The 19832-nt window shown below is 44.2% G+C and overlaps 2 protein-coding genes across 4 annotated transcripts in view; one reads left to right on the top strand and one right to left on the bottom strand.

Moving 5' to 3' along the window:
* The window catches only part of RCBTB1 (RCC1 and BTB domain containing protein 1), a 67559-nt gene extending 60886 nt beyond the window's left edge, over positions 1 to 6673 (bottom strand). For both annotated transcript variants that reach the window (XM_068134736.2, XM_078767725.1), the window contains exon 1: positions 6400 to 6673. In XM_068134736.2, the coding sequence (XP_067990837.1) occupies positions 6400 to 6525 (126 nt within the window). In that variant the 5' untranslated portion in view covers positions 6526 to 6673. The remainder of the gene's footprint in view (positions 1 to 6399) is intronic.
* Positions 1 to 19832, top strand: part of PELP1 (proline, glutamate and leucine rich protein 1) — a 359306-nt gene that overhangs the window by 299404 nt on the left and 40070 nt on the right. Inside the window, exons 1-3 of one of the 2 annotated variants that reach the window (XM_068134733.2) lie at positions 7350 to 7580; positions 12085 to 12149; positions 12970 to 13075. The exons of the other annotated variant lie outside the window; for it this stretch is intronic. Of the exons in view, the coding sequence (XP_067990834.2) occupies positions 7419 to 7580; positions 12085 to 12149; positions 12970 to 13075 (333 nt within the window). The 5' untranslated portion in view covers positions 7350 to 7418. Of the gene's footprint in view, positions 1 to 7349; positions 7581 to 12084; positions 12150 to 12969; positions 13076 to 19832 lie in introns of those variants that run through there. 2 annotated transcript variants of the gene reach the window in all.

Here is a 19832-nt window from a genome sequence, read left to right as displayed (position 1 = left end):
CCCTGTCTGTCTGTTTGTTTGTGAACAGGATATCTCAAAAAGTTGAGGACGGATTCGGATGAAATTTGGTGGAGAGGTTGGGTATGTGACAAGGAAGAATTTATTCAGTTATGGTGAAGATTTGAATCCAGATCGGGATCAGATAATTTTTTTAAGTGATTCTTCACCAATGAGTGTTAGGGCAAAAACCAAATTATACATAGCATGATATCTCAAAAAGTTGTGAACGGATTATGACAAAACTTGCTGGACAGGTTGTGTGTGTGACAGGCACAAATTGATTCAATTTTGGTGAAGATTCAAATATGGATCCTGATCTGAGAATGTTTAACATTTTCAGTAATTCTTAACTATTGAGTGATAGGACCAAACACGATATATAGTTTGATAAAAAGTTGTGGATGGATTATGACAAAGCTGGGTAGATGAGTTGGTTCGGTGACAAAAACAAGCCGATTGAATTTTGATTCAAGTCCGAATCCAGATCCGGCCTATCAGTGGGATACAAAACATAAACTGTTCAGCCTGGTGGAGGTATGCTCTCTACCGAGGGTCGTTCTAGTTTGTATTTGTATTCAGATAGTCCTCCCTTTTGTGTAATAAGACAAAGGCAGATATGCATATGCGAGGGCTATGGGGAGGTCTTCTACTTCGTCCTTCCATTCCTCTTCCTCCCTTCATTAATCCTCTTCCACCTCCACTTCGACATTCACAGCCATATAGGTTGGTAACCATTGCACAATTTAGACACAGTATTAAATTTGGCTTCTTTCTCCCCTTCCCAGACACAGACGCAGCTCCAATTTGGTTTATTTACCTCTCCAGACACATTTGAGACATCAGTGATCCTTAACAAACACGTACAGTACATGCTTTATTAGTGGGGCGGCTTAGCCCAAATATTCAAAAGAATTGTGCATTTTGTGATACAAGCACCAAATTTGGCACAAATGTACATTAATATGTTGCGAACATTTTCAGATATTGGGCCACTTGAAATTCCGTAATTTTTTTTTTCAAATTTTTTCAAATTTCGTAATTTCAAATTTTTCGGGTGACACCGTCACAATTTCGGTCTTCGAGGCCGGCCGATAGGCAAAGTGTGACCGGAAGGGACGAGGTTCTCCTGACCACGTGGCCCTCGATCTGGGAAGCGAGAGGCGTTCCATTAGTGGACGCGCCCCTCACGCCCGACTTTTGGGCGGCCCCGGCAGGCCGTTTGTTTTGACGTTCCGTGACAGGCCCCGCACCCCCACCTCCGGGCCGACCGGAAGCTTGTGCTGAGTACATCATACCTGAACAACTCAGTGAGGCAGAACACAGCAGTGCACACCAGGGTGACCCCTTCAGTGCATAAACCAATTAACCTGTCCACTGCAGGGCATATAGAAATGAAGTTATTTTCTGCATATAATAATAATATAAGTTCAGTTCTATATAACAATTTCTGTTATCACCACTACCACTACAACTACCACTACTACAAGCTTTGTCTGGAATTTTGTGGACTAACAGACATACAGACAAGCTGGGATCAAAACATTACCTCCTTCCACCATTGAGTGTAGAGGTAAACATCATGGAAATTATATCATGCCCTAGATTTAATTCATGCTTACCCGTGTATTTGCTTCACTGGTTCACAAGGTCTTTTGCATACATGTAATTCAGACTCTCGTCTTCATTGCTGACCACACAATGTTCGCAACATATCTGTGCATCTGTGCCAAATACATCTGTGCCAAATACATCTGTGCCAAATTTGGTGCTTGTATCACAAAATGCACAATTCTTTTGAATATTTGGGCTAAGCCGCCCCACTATATCGGCCGGCCTCGAAGACCGAAATTGTGACGGTGTCACCCGAAAAATTTGAAATTACGAAATTTGAAAAAAAAAATTACGGAATTTCAAGTGGCCCAATATCTGAAAATGTTCGCAACATATTAATGTACATTTGTGCCAAATTTGGTGCTTGTATCACAAAATGCACAACAGGTTTGCTATGCTGCTACACTATATCCTTGATTCCCCAAAAAAACAATATTTTTCCCTCCATCCCAACACATCTTACTATAATTCACCAAATGTCTGTCTGTCCGTTCGAAGGTACCGTAAAAACTGCTGAACCGATCGCAACGATATTTTGGGTGTATAATCCTGGGATCTCCAGGAGTAAAATAGGCTACTTCGTTTTCCCAACTTCAGCTTTAGTCTCCAGCATTCTAAGGTTTGGACTCCCGCATAACATTCGCGTTCGCATAACGTTCATTGTGATGATGTTTTCATTGTGACGATGTTGTTTTCCCGGGTGCCGCACAAACGGCTGCACCGATCGCTGCACAGCTGCACCGATCGAACTCAGTGACTTCGGAAAAAGACCTTTAATAAGGACACGGGTTGAATCCCTGCTTGAGAGAATTCCAACCCCCTCGCTCCCCGCCACCACAGCCGTCTCTCCAACTTACAATCCCACGAGATATGCGGAAAGGACGACCCAAAACCAATATAAACATCATTAAACATCATTCGTATATAAACATCATTAAAAGTAAATAATGACCTCGGCCAAAGTTCAAACGACATTTAATCTCTACATGAGAGAATTCCACATAGCTATTTGGGCGGTGTATACGCTAACAGATCGCTGTCTCCATCGATCTTGCCAAGGCCGTAACAGCTATCGGCTCAAAATCCTTTTAACTGTTGATTTGGTACAGTTACACGTATCGGGAATTTGGTACACGTATCGGGAGTACATACGACATAGCGATTGTGAATGTGACAGCTCTGAGGCGTCTTTCGCTTGGCATCGCAGTGACGGCGAGCACCAATATGGCGGCTGAAAGATTAAAATCTGGCTTCAAGCCCCCTCACCACCCAAAGCCTTCAACCAGACATATTAACACGCTCCACCCTGCTGCCATATTGGTGCTCGCCGTCACTGCATGACATCGTCAACAATGGATATGTCATGTGGATTTGAAACACGATGGAATAATATTTACCGATATGAACAGTGAGTGATGTGGCTTTAATTGAAATCCTACAAATACTGTTTAGATGTGATTTGATGATTTGCGTGTGATATGATACAACGGATGTTTATATGAATCGTTTAAAATTAAAAAAGCCTTTAATTTCTGATATTTTGCCTTTTCATTTGGGCCTCCCAATTGAAGTCCCACCCATAGGGCGGGTACCGTTGCTAGTTTATTAAACACAAACACTACATAAGAAAGTGGCGTCCTCTCAGCTTGAACTCGCCTTGGTGGGAAGCGTGAGGAGCGGGGAGCTCCATGAAGAGGATGTCTAGCACAAAGTGTGGATGATTGACAGAAGGGCAGGGTGGAGCATCTGGAAGTGCACCAATAAGGATGCTCTGTGCGGAAGCAGGCTCCACACCACTTTAGCAAGTATAAAGGTGAAACGCACAGGGTTTCGCTACCTTGGAACCGAGCCAAAGATCTCCTGTTTAAGACGAAGAGCGACTTGCCTGCGCTGAGGATAAACCACGTTGCGCTGAGGGAGGGGCCCGTTGCGCCAAGAGAGGGAGACCCTTGCACTGAGGAGAAGCAGAGATTTCTGGTGTAGGACAAGGCTGCACTACACTGCAACACAATACCACACTGACCTTCTCTCCCCTTCCCCTTTACCCAAGCGTATCAGGACTAGTACCAGTCCGTCAACCGTGACTAAAGCAAGTCCAGGGGCTGTCCCCATACCCCAAACTCGATTCTCACCCTCTTTTATTTCCTCCTCTCTACCTTTCTTCGGAATGTGATTCTGCTGGACCCATGTTACATGTGCAAACTACAACGGCACTCAGTAGAGTGCATACCTCTGCCAGGTTAAACAGTTTACATTTTGTATCCCACTGATAGGTCGGATTTGGATTTGGGCCTGAACCAAAAGCTAATTGGCTTGTTGTTGTCACTTACCCAACTCATCCACCAAGTTTTGGTATAATTTGTCAACAGGCTTTTGTGATATCGTGCTACATATAGTTTTGGCCCTGTCACTCAATGGTGAAGAATCACATGGGAAAATTAAAAAATTTCTCGAATCCAGATTCGGATCTTCACCAAAGTTTAATCATTTCATCCTTATCTCTCCCAACCCAATCTCTCCACCAAATTTTGTCCGAATCGGTCCACTCTTTGAGATATCCTGTTGACAGAAAAACAAACAAACAGGGGTGAAAACATAAGCTCCATCCACCTTCGGTGGTAAAGGTAATAACTAAGATTGGAGTAGGGTTTAAGCGGTAAGTGGGATTCTGCTTTTCGGGTTGTGATTAATGACTGTAGTTTCTTTTATTGTGCCTTTTGCTTCTATTAATAAATGCTTTGTAAATGTGTTGTGTATCTTCTGTGCTTGTAAATACTTCTTGTTTCTTTGGGAAGCAGTTGTTTCCAACCTGCCCGTTTAGTCGCTTTTCCACTGACTCAGCTAAGGTGCAATAGTGGTAATTTGGGACATTCTTCCCCCAACCAATGGGCTCGACAACATTAGCCGGTCCGTACTCGGCAGGTCACTTGGCTGCGCCCGATTAAATAAGATAAGGCGAGTACGAACCGAGGGCGCAAGCTTAGATTGGCCACGTCACCACCGGGTAAACAGTGTCAGACGGAGGACCCTGGAAGGTTTGGTCATCTGATTGGCATTTGTGGTTGATTAGCAAACCACGTGTCAAAGTACAAGATAAAGTAAATACCTCGAAGGTCACTCCGTAAGGCTCACAATAAATATGTCCATTGGTAGACAAACCAGAAAACCTTCCATCCCAGTAGGTCTGCACTAGCCTTCACCAGCAGCATTAATGGGGAGGAAATGCCATAGGAAATGCCCCGCTGAGCGATGTGAGAAACGCGACGCCATTGTTGTGACATTGCTGGTACCCAGAGTACCCTGGGAAGTGCCGACACTTCCGCCAAACTCAGTGGCTGCGTTTGTTGTGTGTCACGTACTGTATTAGTTTGTATGTCCATTGTCCATGTATGTGAGGTGTGCGTGTTATGGGCGTGAGGGATGTGAGGTGTGTGTGTGTGTGTGTGTGTGTGTGACATAATGCAATTTTACCCTCTGTCACGTCGCTCTTCCATGAGCCTCGATCTTGTGTCAATAAAACAAAATTGGTTTCATTTGTACATGATGTCTCAACATTTAGTGGGGCGGCTTAGCCCAAATATTCAAAAGAATTGTGCATTTTGTGATACAAGCACCAAATTTGGCACAAATGTACATTAATATGTTGCGAACATTTTCAGATATTGGGCCACTTGAAATTCCGTAATTTTTTCTTTCAAATTTTTTCAAATTTCGTAATTTCAAATTTTTCGGGTGACACCGTCACAATTTCGGTCTTCGAGGCCGGCCGATAGGCAAAGTGTGACCGGAAGGGACGAGGTTCTCCTGACCACGTGGCCCTCGATCTGGGAAGCGAGAGGCGTTCCATTAGTGGACGCGCCCCTCACGCCCGACTTTTGGGCGGCCCCGGCAGGCCGTTTGTTTTGACGTTCCGTGACAGGCCCCACACCCCCACCTCCGGGCCGACCGGAAGCTTGTGCTGAGTACATCATACCTGAACAACTCAGTGAGGCAGAACACAGCAGTGCACACCAGGGTGACCCCTTCAATGCATAAACCAATTAACCTGTCCACTGCAGGGCATATAGAAATGAAGTTATTTTCTGCATATAATAATAATATAAGTTCAGTTCTATATAACAATTTCTGTTATCACCACTACCACTACAACTACCACTACTACAAGCTTTGTCTGGAATTTTGTGGACTAACAGACAAACAGACATACAGACAAGCTGGGATCAAAACATTACCTCCTTCCACCATTGAGTGTAGAGGTAAACATCATGGAAATTATATCATGCCCTAGATTTAATTCATGCTTACCCGTGTATTTGCTTCACTGGTTCACAAGGTCTTTTGCATACATGTAATTCAGACTCTCGTCTTCATTGCTGACCACACAATGTTCGCAACATATTAATGTACATTTGTGCCAAATTTGGTGCTTGTATCACAAAATGCACAATTCTTTTGAATATTTGGGCTAAGCCGCCCCACTATATCGGCCGGCCTCGAAGACCGAAATTGTGACGGTGTCACCCGAAAAATTTGAAATTACGAAATTTGAAAAAATTTGAAAAAAAAAATTACGGAATTTCAAGTGGCCCAATATCTGAAAATGTTCGCAACATATTAATGTACATTTGTGCCAAATTTGGTGCTTGTATCACAAAATGCACAACAGGTTTGCTATGCTGCTACACTAATTGCATATTACATCATATATGTGACGTGAAGCCAGTTGTCAGTTCCCATCATCCGCTAGGAAAGGACACATCCTCGAGCTCGAGATTGCCGCTTACTGACCTCGCCCTGGTTCGTCACGTAGATCGCCTCGTTCCCCGAGGGTCCAAAGACACACGCCTGACGTACAGAGGCCCGCTCATCGGGGGTCAGCAGCGCGAAGATGGGCCACCGACCCACGTCCAGCATACTTACTGTCACTGAGAGCACAGACTAATCACCGGGTGCGTCACCTCGGCCGAATGCAACCCAAATGCAAATAAACTTCCTTTTTTTACTGTCCGCTGGAAATCCAAAATATCTTCGGCCACAGCTCAAAAAAAAAAAAAAAAAATTTGTTAAACATCACCAACGATTTATCATTACTGCAATAAGATCGTATATATATATATAAAAAAATACTTATCACTTCTATAAAAACCTTTTAAACTCGAATGTTTAATTCAGAGTGATTTTTACGTTGTGAAAGGTGCGATTGGGCGGTGTTTAAGCTATCGGTGCATTGGTTGCATCGCACGTGTCAAAATTACTGCTCGTCAGGAATCTCAATACCAAATTTCCATGAAATTGGGATATCCCGGAAAAAAGCGCCAATTTCTTTTCTTGGTAATCTTTAAGTCCACAGCTTCAACTTTTTGCTAGAACGACCGAAACGGTGCATGCTGGGGGATTTTATAAGAAAAACGTCATTTTTGGCTTAACCCACCTCGCAATGTGTCTCTCCCACATTTTGTATCATAGCCTAACGTTTGGAGTAATACTATAGTCCAATTGCCATGACATTTGGTAACCAGCTTCAGCATTAACTGACAATATATATATATATATATACAAAGAAGGTTGGAGGTGAGATACGGACGGTCAATTTGAATATCGGATATTTCCAATGTCTCATTAATTTCGTTTATCTCGTCATAATGTTTGTGGCTGGAAATAGTCTCTCAGGATTTGAGAGGCGTGAGACGTAAAACAACAACAACAATAACAAAACACACGTGTGATTCGTTCGCGAAGAAGAAGCTGAAGTAGCGAGGAAGAAGATTCCCGAATTGTGCTTCACTGTGTCACTGCCAGGTCGAGGCATGGCCGGCTTGTCGATTGAGGTGTTTGCACAGCGCCTCCCGTCACTTCTGGAAATTGTGACGAGACGTGAGGCAGAGAAGGAACCAGAGACCGGAACGGGACCGTGGACGGTGACTGACGTGCTGTGCGCGGTACGGACGCACGGTGTGCTCGGCGTGCAGGTAAAGAGCTAAAGCAAAGGGGCCCACGTGCACCTTCCAACCTTGACTTTACCTCAGAGAATGTCGATCTACACTTCACCCCAAGCGGTTTCGCACCACTTTTTGCTAATCCAAGCGGACAAGGTTTACAATGACGGTACTTGCACGTTCGACGTCCCGTTAGTTCGTACAGTGTAAAGTGAAAACGGAGTCCGATTGGAAAATTGCTATTGGATGAAGGGTTATGACGTCATTACTTTGGTCGCATCACAATTATCTATACAGTTTCTGTACTATAAAAGATAGTTTGCACATACGAGCACATTATCCAAAGGGTGATTACGTCACCCTTCTACAGTCACACACACACACACACACACACACACACACACACACACACACACACACACACACACACACACACACACACACACACACACACCGGATGGAGAACGAACGCCCAAGACCACTATGCCAATGGCTTTAAGAAAATGGTGGGAATGAGTCAATCATACTGCAAGGTAGAAACAGAAAGTACAACCCACCTCCTATCAGGATGTAAAGAAACTCGTGTCAGAACAGCTGTACACCCAAAGGCACAACAAAGTATGCCGAGCTATCCACTGGCACATTTGCAAAAGTCTCAATATCCCAGTTCCAGAAAACCCGTGGAAACATCAACCAAAAGCAACCACTGAAAACGAGGAAGTAATGCTCACTCATGACCTGATTGTCCCATAAAGCGTGAGCATAGAAAACAAAGCATTGTGACCGGATATAGTGTTGTACAAAAAAAGAAAGAAAAGAAGGCATTGCTAATTGAGGTGTCAGTACCCAGTAATTTTGTCCTAAACAACGCAGAAATCAAGAAAATGACCAAATATGAATACCTGAAAAATAAGGTGGAAAAAAAATCCTGGAAGCTGAGAGCGCTGAAATTATACCAGTGATTTAATGGAGCAACGGGAATGATGAAAAAGAACCTTACAAAGGTCTTAAAAACCATCCCTGGGAATATCATGACAAACGGACTGCAATTGGAAGCTGTCCGAGGCTCGGTGATGATCCTCAAAAGAGCCTTCCGAAGAAAACTTTGACAATAAGAAAACTAAACAAACTGGTCCATGAATCATCATCCCTTACTGCAACGGAGGTGGATACCTTGAGACCTGGGAGGCCTACGTTCCGCCTTCTGAAACCCGCTTATGGAGATAACGACCAAAGACACACACACACACACAATAATAAACTGGCCACAAACGGAAATCAACAAACTGGATATAAAAACAAGGAAACTTCACCATACACAAAATGTTACATTTTTACTGTGACCATGTAAACTCACACACGTATGCAATTCTGACAACTCCTCAACAATAAGTCTCAGCCTTTCCCTCCCAACTCCAAGTGCTCACCCTTCCTCTTCCAGCCCTAAGGAATCAATCCCCTCCCTCCCTCCCCCTCCACACTCGAGCCTGAAACCCTCCCCCTTCCCACGGAAAGTCCTCAACACCCCCCCCCCCCCCCACCCCTCAATGCTTCAGCCTTCCCCTTCCAAAGTTGTCACATCTTTACACTCACCTTCCTCCAGCTCATAAAAGCACAGGGGCATTTCCATGTCGAAACGGCGGAATATTTAACACTTTCTGCTTCCCTATCTTGTTATCACCGACTTCACAGAAACCCGTCACAGTCGCCTGTTCAACTGCGCAATTTTAAGAAGAAAGAGTCGGAAATAATAGAACACCTGCGTTAGCTCTGCAATAAAAGTGCTGCTTGAGAGAAAGGGTTCTAAAGGGTTCCTAAATTGGTGAACATTGTATGGAAATTGTTGGTGTAGTCAGGTGAACTGTCCAGCAAATGGGTGGAACTCGCACGGACGCACGGCACTGCTCCTTTTATCGTGTAGACTAGTACAATCACTCCGTACGGAAGCAGCAGGAAGCTTCATGTTATTATCCTCTCTGGGGTCTATCGATTACAGTACATCTAGGTTCACATGCGTTAGTCTGTGGCAGATGCGATAAACATATAATGCCTCAAGAACGTCGGGTTACCTACCTTTCAGTTCAGTGTTAAACAGCTGTAGCGACTGTTTAAAAAGGTAATCATACGCGTTTGTGTTTTATTCTATTTTTTTACTTCTGGTAAGGGTGCTTCACGAAACGCCACGATAAGCTATTTATATACGTTAATACGGTGATTGTCTAAGGAGAAAACCCTCTTGGAGAGGGGGGATATTATTAGTCCCCGACTTGGAGGGGACTATAGATCTGCTCTCCGTCTGTCCATCTGTCCTACTTCTGATTTTCTGCTCTTTTTTTCCATACCCTTCAACGTATTCAACTGTTATTTGTTACATGCTTTTATTATGATGTTACAAAACGAATTTGAGTTTCGGGGTATTTCACCAATTTTTCAGAGTTATGCCCTTTTTGAACTTATAAAGTATCATATTATATGTTTTCAGATACCATGACTCCACCCCACTGCTCTACTCCCATTGGCTGGACAGCTGGCCTGATTCTACCCCAAATGAAGCAGCCTCAGGCCTTTTGACCATGCCTTATGACTCAGGCCTCAGACCGATGTGCAGACCTCAGGCCTCAGGCCTTAGGCCCGGTTGCATAAAATTCTCATCTTTAAGGAAAAATTAACCTTAAGGTGCTCTGTGATTCATTAGCGAAGGATTTTCTTAAGGGCTAAACCTGCATAAACAATGCAACAAACACCTCCGTCTCCCCCCACTCCTCTCTCACCCTACTCCCTGTCCCTTCCCCACTCCCCACTCCCCTCTCCACCGCTCCCCTGTCTCCACCACTCCCATCTCCCTCTCCTGTCTCCTCCACTCCTTCCTCCACTCTCTCCGTCCCCCACTCTCTCCGTCCCCCACTCTCTCCGTCCCCCACTCTCTCTCCTCTCCCCACTCCCCTATCTCCCCCACTCCCTTTTGAGGAGGGGGAGGGAAGGGGGGGGGGGGAATTGGGGAAGGAGGAGAAGGGGGGAATGGGGGTAGGAGGGGACGGGGGTGGAGGGGGGAAGGGGAGGGGGGAGGCAGGAGAGGAAGGGGAGTGGCTCACGTTTCTGAGTTAAGTGTGATGCCAAGCAGGAAGAAGAAGAAGCCGTACTACCAAATTCGTACACTTCTGGAATTGTTTGATTTATTTGTATTCAAATGTCTGGTAATTGTTTTGTATTTATTTATGTGAATGTGTACCTGTGTATAACTGTCATTAATTTTAAAAGGCTTCAGCACTATCGAGCGATTTCCTTTTTCTTTTTTTCTTTTTTTAACCAAAAAAACGAACTTTTTTTTCAATTTTTTTTTGTTGCTTGCCTAGAACACTCACTGATGAACCTCTGAAAGTTTGATGAAGATCCGTTCAGCCATCTCTGAATAAAACGCGGACACAGACAACTCACATTTATATATATATATATATATAAATCGGGATTTAAATTTAATTCAAAAATTGACCCAGACGTCTATGCTCTTTCAAACATTCAAACCGACAGAGGTAGTTATTTATCACACTCACAGCATCTGTAGACGTTTCACCCTTTTACTCAACTCCGTTTCGCTGATATTTGGTGGAGCAAAAAGTCAACTGAGCTTTATAGATATTTAGATTAGATTAGATATAGATTATGTGTAGATCAGTGACAAAAAAGTCTCAGTTTAATCCATTTTAAATTCCGGCTGTAACACAACAACATGTAAAAAATAGTCAAATGGTGTGAATACTTTCTGAAGGCACGGTATGTAGCACAGAGCTTTGGCTCTGAGTGAAACCAGGAATGCAGCACAATTCACCTTTTTTAATCCATGAAATAATTTAGATTAATAAATCAACTCAAACTTTTCCAGTCACTGGGGACGGGTACTCTTGCTTGTTTTTCCCATTACTGGGGACGGATACGTTTGCTCGTCATATATAAATGTATAAATCATATATAAATCATATATAATATAAATTATATATAATATATAATTTATATTATATAAATCAATCGTCATATATAAAATATATAAAATAAATAAAATATAAAAAATATAAAATATATAAAATAAAACTAAATAAAAATATTAAACTAAAAAATAAAAATAATAAATAAAAATATATATATAATAATAAAAATATAATAATAAAACTAATAAATAAAAATATATAATAATTTAAATAAAAAAAAAAAAAAACTAAAAAAAAAAAAACTAAAAAAAAACTAAATAAAATAAAACAAAAAAAAATATTAAACGTCATATATAAAACCTCGTCATATATAAATCAATAAGGATTGTATGTATCTCGTACAAGATTGTATCCAATCTAAAATATGTATTTTCACATTGCTTGGTCGTTTTAAAGAGTCAAGTAATGTCATGTAATAACAGAAACTTTTCTCATCGATTCTTTTTTCCGATTATGTCGAAGATGTTATCCCACGAATAAGCGAAGAAAAGTGCAGCCAATGAATAACCAATTACCTCTTTGTTTCGCTATTTGTACCGTACCACCTTTGGCAGGATGACACCTGTGTGCAGCCTTGGATCGAGCTGTGTAAATCGTGGCTGGCGTCCGCAAGGCATCGGTGAGTTTTGCTGCTCTTTGAACGATCGCTTCCATATTAACTGCGCAGAGTGCGGTTATGCTTTGCAGGTGAACCAGACGTTCCTCATCAGAGTAATCTATTTGTTACCACTCGCTGATGTTTTGTATTCGGTTGGCATTGTAAAAGAAGGTGTATATTAAAGAATCTCTTCTACTTTTGCTGACCCCTCACCACACTCGCACCCCCTTGAGACTTCTCCCTCATACACTTATCCACACATGTGCAATGTCCTTATCTCCCTGTTTTCCCCTCCCTGACGGTGTCGTTTTGCTTCTCCATGAGTCCTAGATTTGTGTTTTTAAAAGTAAAGATATATTCAAGGTTTGTGTAAATAACAAAATTGCAAAGATTTCATAGATTTTATCTGAGGACTGATAATCATATCTGATGTTTCTTTCACCAAAGCAGTGCCCACCACCCACTTCCAAATTATCAGTTTTTTCCTTCCTGAGAGTTTCCTTCTGTATCCATCTTGTCCACCCCATGCATCCTCCTCTACCCCTCATTCCTCCCCACACCCTGTATTTGTCGAGGTCTCCCTCTATTGTGTCCTTCAACCCCACTGTTGGTGTTTCCCCTGCTCTAACTACTGTTCCTTTTGTCCTGTTATGTCCTCATCTGTTCAGTGTTATAGCTCTTTCAGGAGCCTTGATTCCCTATATGAAAACAAAAAAATGTAACTTTAATATACGATTTAATTTTCCACCTAAAATATAATTATTTCATTTTTCAAAAACCTCTTTCAGGCAAACAAGTAAAGTTGTACATTTTCATGGTGTGTTTCTTATCCATATGTCAGGGGGCAGGGTCTTACCTTGCTAGCTGCACTGGCAAGGGACTGCAAACCACAGTTGGTCCTCCAGCACGGTTCTGCTTGGATCCGTTCTATAGTGCCGTTTTTGCAGGTCAGTGTGGATGTGTTACACCCTCCACCTCCTCTGCCCTCCCCCAACTGCTCCCCCTATTTAACTTAAATATGATGTTCTTTAAAAGCAGCTCTTGGGTTCAACAAACAATATTACCCGTGCTTCCATTTGAAACCAAGTTAAACAACAAGGCGGAGCATGCTTGTTGTCTTCTTTCGTAAGCACCACATGGCCGCGAGCAGCATCATTGTGATTCTTCTTCGTTCATATGCATCTTCGGTAGTAAACACATGGACACTAGGACTTCCAGGAAAGAAGTTGGCATTTCAAAAAAGTGGATCTGGGGTGAATTAGCGGGGGTAGAAAAGATCAAGGTCTTGGATGGGGGAAGATAAGAGATGGTGGTGGACAGCTGTTTTAAAGACCTGGAGGGAGGAGTGGGATTGAAGAGAGTGAGGGCTTGTTCCAGAGGTGGGAGAAAAGAGGAATGAAAGAGTGAAGGTGAGCAGAGAGTCTTGATTTTGGCAGTTTCACCATAAGAGGGTTGCTGGCAGATCTTGTGCGATCTGTAGGAATATTTGGGGGACAGAGCACAGCGAGAGAGAGAGAGAGCTGGGGGAGCTAGGCCGGAGAGGAGTCGGTAGAAGACAGAAAGACCACCAACCTGCCTGCGGTGAGTGAGTGAAAGGCTCTCGGAGTTAGCTTCATCGCGGGAGATTCCAATGATTCTGAAAACTTTGGTTTCAACAGCGTGAAGCCGAGCTAGGTGTGAGGCAGGAGCACCAGCCCAGATGGGAGAACAGTATTCCATTGAGCTGCAGATGAAAGCCCTGTAGGTGGATAGTTCAGGTGTGCCAATGAAGGACTTTGTACGATGGAAGATACCCAGTTTGCGGCTGGCTTTGGAGGCCAACTTTGAAATGTGGTTTGCCTAAGAAAGATCATAGCTGATAGTGAGACCCAGTAGTTTGAATGACTGAACTTCTGCAAGAGCATTGTAAAGAAAGTAGATTGGAGGGTTTGCCAGATGGTCCTTTCAGAGGAAGATAGTAAGAGTGTGAGATTTGTCAAGATTGAAAGACATATTCCAGGTGTTTGACCAGCTTGTGATTTTTTTTCAGGGTCTGAAGGGAGGGAAGAGGCTACTGCCCGCCTGTCTGAAGGATGAGGGAGTCATGGGAGAGGGTTGAGTTTCAGCAAATAGATAAAGGGGATTTTCCATAGAGTCAGAGATATCATTGATTAATATCAGGAATAGGACAGGGCCCAAAACACTGACTTAAGGCTCTCCTGCCTCGACAGGTAGAGCAGATGAAAGGATTCTATTGAGAGCCACACATTGCCTACGAGAGTAGAGGAAGTCAGTAACCATGTGTGGAGTTGGCCTTGGATGCCATAGGCAGAGAGTTTGGAGAGCAGGACAGGATGCCAGACTGTATCAAAAGCTCGAGATATGTCTGGAGAGACGGCCCTGATCTCATGTCTGACATTGTTGCTCATGTCTGACATCCATCCATTGTTGCTTGGGTCTGAAACCAAATTGGTGATCTGAAATGAGGTTGCTAGAGAAAAGGAAGGATTTCATATCAACTGTGATGATGGATTCCATGACCTTGCTGATGATTGGAGGTAAGTTGATAGGTTTGTAGTTGAGGGGATCAGTTTTTGCACCTTTTTACCTCTGCCACCAAAGGTGGATGGAGGTTATGTTTTCAACACTGGCTGTTTGTCTGTCTGTTTGAGAACAGGATATCTCAAGAAATTGTGGACGGATTCAGATGAAATTTGGTGGAGAGGTTGGGTGTGTGACGAGGAAGAATTGGTTCGATTTTGGTGAAGATTGAATCAGATCAGATTTTAGTGAAGATTGAATCATTGAAAAATCAGAGAATTTTAAATTTTTTAAGCGATTCTTCATCATTGAGTGATAGGGTCAAAAACTATATACAGTATAGCATGATATTTCAAAATGCTGTTTACGATTTGTGACAAAACTCGGTGGATGAGTTGGTTAGGTGACAAGAATAAGCCGACTAGATTTTGGTTCAGGTCCGAATCCAGATCTGGCCTATCAGTGGGATACAAAACATAAACTGTTCAGCCTGGCGGAGGTATGTCCTCTACCAAGTGCTGTTCTAATTTATGTAATGCAGTGATCTTGGCAGTTTTACAAACAGTTGGAAGATGACAGAGTGCAAATGACAGGGTGAAAAGGGAAGAGAGAATGTGAAATAGTAGCAGAGCATGTTTTTAGGACACGTGAGCTGATGCTGTTCGGTCCAGTAGCAGAGTCAGAGTCGAGGGCTAAAATAAACTTCTTCACCTTCTCAAGTGCAAAAGACGCAGAGTCCAGGAACAGTTGGGTATGACGGGGAAGGGTGAGTACTGACATTGAGGGGTTGGGGACACAAGATTTGGAAGCACAATGTGGTGAAAATCAAGAATGTCCACAGCAGACTCCAAAGTGAGCTTTTATTCACTCGAATGCAACACATCTATAGGGAATAATATAAGTTTGTTTATTTACAATCAGGTCACTCCATCCCCATCCTCTGGTCGGCTCAGCGCACTCCCACTCATCGTCCCAACACACCTGGTCACAACAACGCACAAAATCGCACCTCCTGTCTGCGAACCCTGGCCAAATCACCTGGATTCATACCCGCCGTACAAAACAACATCAAGCTCACCCTGTTCAATACCCGGTCCCTCAACAACAAATGCCTCATCCTGAACGACTACATCCTGGAAAATAAACTGGACTTTCTCTGTCTCACTGAGACCTGGCAACAACCACTGGACTACTACACGCTCAACCTCACCACACCCAATGGATATTCTTACATCAATAAACCACGCTCGGAGGGCCGAGGTGGTGGAATTGCCGTTATTCACCGACAAGACATCAAGACCAACCTCATCTCCATCTCATCTGCTCCATCATTTGAACACCTGGCTTTTAAACTCTCTGTTCACACACAGTCAGTCATGGCTGTTGTCTACCGCCCTCCCAAACCACACCCATCATTCCTGTCTGACTTCTCCTACTTTCTGACCCAGCTATGTTCCCTCTCCCCCTCAATCCTCCTCCTTGGTGATTTCAATATCCACATGGACTCCACTGACTCCACGCTAACCACTGACTTCACTGATTTACTCACCTGCTTTAACCTCACTCAACATGTCAACTTTCCTACCCATAACCGTGGTCACATTTTGGACCTTGTCTGCTCTACTGGACTAATTTTGCACCATCTCTCTGGCTCCGACCTCACTCTCTCTGACCACCTAGCCATCACTCTGACCATCAACATCCCCACCCCAGCACCAAGGCATTATCGCACTATCAACTTCCGTAAGCTAAACGCTTTTTCACCTGCCTCATTCTCATCGACCCTCTCTGAAAAAATGTCCACTTCTCCCTTCGTTGACCTCCACACCCCTTCTGACCTCACTGACTACTACAACCACACTCTCTCTTCCTGCCTTGACCAAATTGCGCCTATAAAAACCAAAACAGTTTCTTTCACCCATTCTGCTCCCTGGTTTACCCCTGAGCTCCGCCTAATGAAAACTCGTGCTCGCCAACTTGAAAGACTCCGCAATAAAACAGGTCTCACAGTTCACTCCCAGGCCTACAAGGACCACATACAACACTATAAAGATGCCCTCTCCCGCGCCCGCTCCGCCTACTACTCTCAAATTATCCACTCTGGCTCCGGAAACCCAAAAGCACTCTTCTCTACAATAAACAAACTCCTCAGCCCCCTGAACACCACCACCCAGTCATTCACAATAGACAACTGCATCTCCTTCCTTTCATTCTTCCAACGCAAAATTGAAAACATCTACAACAGCTTGACCACCGCCGCACCCGCTCCCCCTCAAACCACCTGCCCCCCCTTATCCTGCCATCCCCTGTCTCAATTCTCCCCAGTCTCCCCTACTGACCTCTCTGAACTCCTCATCGGAATGAAAACTGCCACCTGCACTCTTGACCCCATCCCCTCCAGCTTTGTCAAGGCCTCCCTTCCTGCTCTTTCTCCACTTATCATTGCAACAATAAACTCCTCCCTGTCTACAGGCATCGTCCCACCATCCCTCAAAATTGCTGCTGTTACCCCCATTCTGAAAAAACCTGGACTAAACCCTGACACCCTAAATAACTTCAGACCCATCTCCAACCTACCCTTTCTGTCAAAGGTTTTGGAACGCGCTGTAGCCACTCAACTCAAGCATCACCTCTCTGCCAATAACCTGTATGAAACATTCCAATCCGGATTCCGGTCCAACCACAGTACTGAAACTGCTCTCCTCAAAATCACCAACGACCTTCTCCTCTCCTCTGATGCTGGCAACCTCAACATTCTCATCCTCCTCGACCTCAGCGCTGCCTTTGACACCATCGATCACACCATCCTCCTCACCCGACTTGAAACCACCTTTAACATTACCGGCACTGCCCTCTCTTGGATTAAATCATACCTCTCTGACAGACGTCAGTTCATCTCCATCAATAACTGCAAATCCCCCACTGCTCCCCTCCCCCAAGGTGTCCCCCAAGGTTCAGTTCTTGGCCCCCTCCTCTTTATCCTTTACCTGTCCCCCCTCGGTCACTTAATCCGCCGTCATGGTCTCCAATTCCACTGCTTCGCCGATGACATCCAGCTTTTCATCTCCACCAAGTCCATCTCCACCGCCACCCACTCTATCCTGACAAACTGCATCACTGAAATAAAATCCTGGCTTCAAATCAACTTCCTCAAACTTAACTGTGATAAATCTGAAATAATCATCATTGGCCCAAAAACGCTCACCAAGTCCACCCATAACTTTGCCCTCAACATCGACGGTTTCCCAGTGTCCACCTCCCCTCACATCCGGAATCTTGGCATCATCTTTGACCAAACCCTCTCCTTCGACAAATACACTAAACAGATCACAAAGACAGCCTTCTTCCACCTGAAAAACATCGCCCGTCTCCGTCCATCCCTCTCCTCTGTGGCTGCAGAAACCCTCATCCACGCCTTCATCACTTCCCGTCTGGACTACTGCAATAGCCTCCTTTATGGTTCACCCTCAACAATCACCAATAAACTCCAATACATTCAGAACTCCGCTGCCCGTCTACTCACCCATTCCCGGACCCGTGACCACATCACCCCCGTCCTTTACAAGCTTCACTGGCTCCCCATCTCCCAGAGAATCCAGTACAAAATCCTCCTCTTGACCTACAAAGCCCTCCATAACCTGGCCCCATCCTACCTGGCTGACCTCCTCTCCAGACACACTCCCACCCGCAACCTCCGCTCTGCTGGTACCAACCTCCTGACCCCCCCCATCCGGACCAAATTTAGATCCTGGGGGGACAGGGCCTTCTCCATCGCTGCTCCCACCCTCTGGAACTCGCTACCTCACACCATCAGAGACTCCTCCTCACTCACCACATTCAAAACATCACTCAAGACCCACCTGTTCAACACTGCATTCAACATTTAACCCACAGCATCTAACCCCTGACTATCTCCTCTCCTTCTCCCTCCTTTGTGCTTTGAATATTTCCCTATTGATTCTTCTTTTTTTGCAATTGTCTTTATGTTTTGCTATGCGTTATGTTTTGCACTCTGTCAAAGCGTCTTTGGGCTTCCTGAAAAGCGCTATATAAAATAAATGCATTATTATTATTATTATTATAAGGCACTAATAAGCAAGCATTCCCAGACAACCTTCATTAATGCTGAGGCAATGCAGAGACAATGCGAGTACATAGGCATGTCATTAGCGTCCTTACCAACTTGGAGACCCATAACAGCAGAAATAAATCCCTCCTCGCTTACAGGTAGTTTTATAAGCCGTCCCCAAGACACGCGGTCGATTCAGGGACTGCGTCATCAGTAATGTATTCAGAGAGGAGGGCACTGCTAGGAGATGCAACCCACAATTTAATATCACATATAATTGAGGCATTTGGCCTTTTCATGAGCGGGGTTAGCTGTGATGCCATTTGAAGTAAGACAAGGGATGTAAGGAAAGCATACTGCGGAGACAGCCCTAATAAGGCACCACCAGGTTTTAGAGGAGGAAGGCAAGTTTGAAAGTTCATTCTTGAGGTTGGACAGATATTTGTTCTGGCTTTCCTGAGAGTGGACACACACTTATTGCGGACTTTTTGGAATGCATGGAGATTGCATATGGTCGAATTTGCCTTCCAGGAAGAGAAGGCAAGTTGTTTCAAAGCAACTGCTTCACCACAAGATTCAGTGGACCATGGGCGCGAAGAAGGGGAGGATTATTAATGACGAGATGGGATTAATCTGTGCATGAGAGAGAGAGAGCAGGATTCTGGATTCTGTGCAAGAATTTCCAGGCTGAGTTAACATCAGGGGCAGTGTATATGGGAGACCAGTCCAGTCGATATAGGAGGCTTGCAGTCCCTGCCAATCTGCTTGAGTGAAATTCCAGACTCGCCGGCGTTGAAGCAGCTCATTGAGAATAGCCAGAGCGATGTTGACTTTCACAAGCATATGATCAGGTGAACCAATTGGAGAAGAGGAAGAGCAGGAGACATTTGCGGGAAAGTAAGTCATCACCAAGTCCAGAAGGGAGGGTTTGCCATTGGGAGAAATCTGGGTTGGAAAGTTCACAGATTCAATCAGTCCCATGGAGACACAGAAGACCTTTGCTGAATTGCCATGGCTGGTAAGAAAGGAACCAACACCCAGCCAAGTTGCATGGTGACGACTGAAGTCGCCACATATGAGGAAGAGAAAGTTGGGATGAGTGGATAAAAGTTTGT

The sequence above is a fragment of the Myxine glutinosa genome, chromosome 13 (genome assembly GCF_964187855.1).
Source record: "Myxine glutinosa chromosome 13, kmMyxGlut1.1, whole genome shotgun sequence".
In the NCBI taxonomy this organism is placed as follows: domain Eukaryota; kingdom Metazoa; phylum Chordata; class Myxini; order Myxiniformes; family Myxinidae; genus Myxine; species Myxine glutinosa.
Note: the sequence above shows the minus strand (reverse complement) of the source record. Positions and strands in the feature narration are given on the sequence as shown.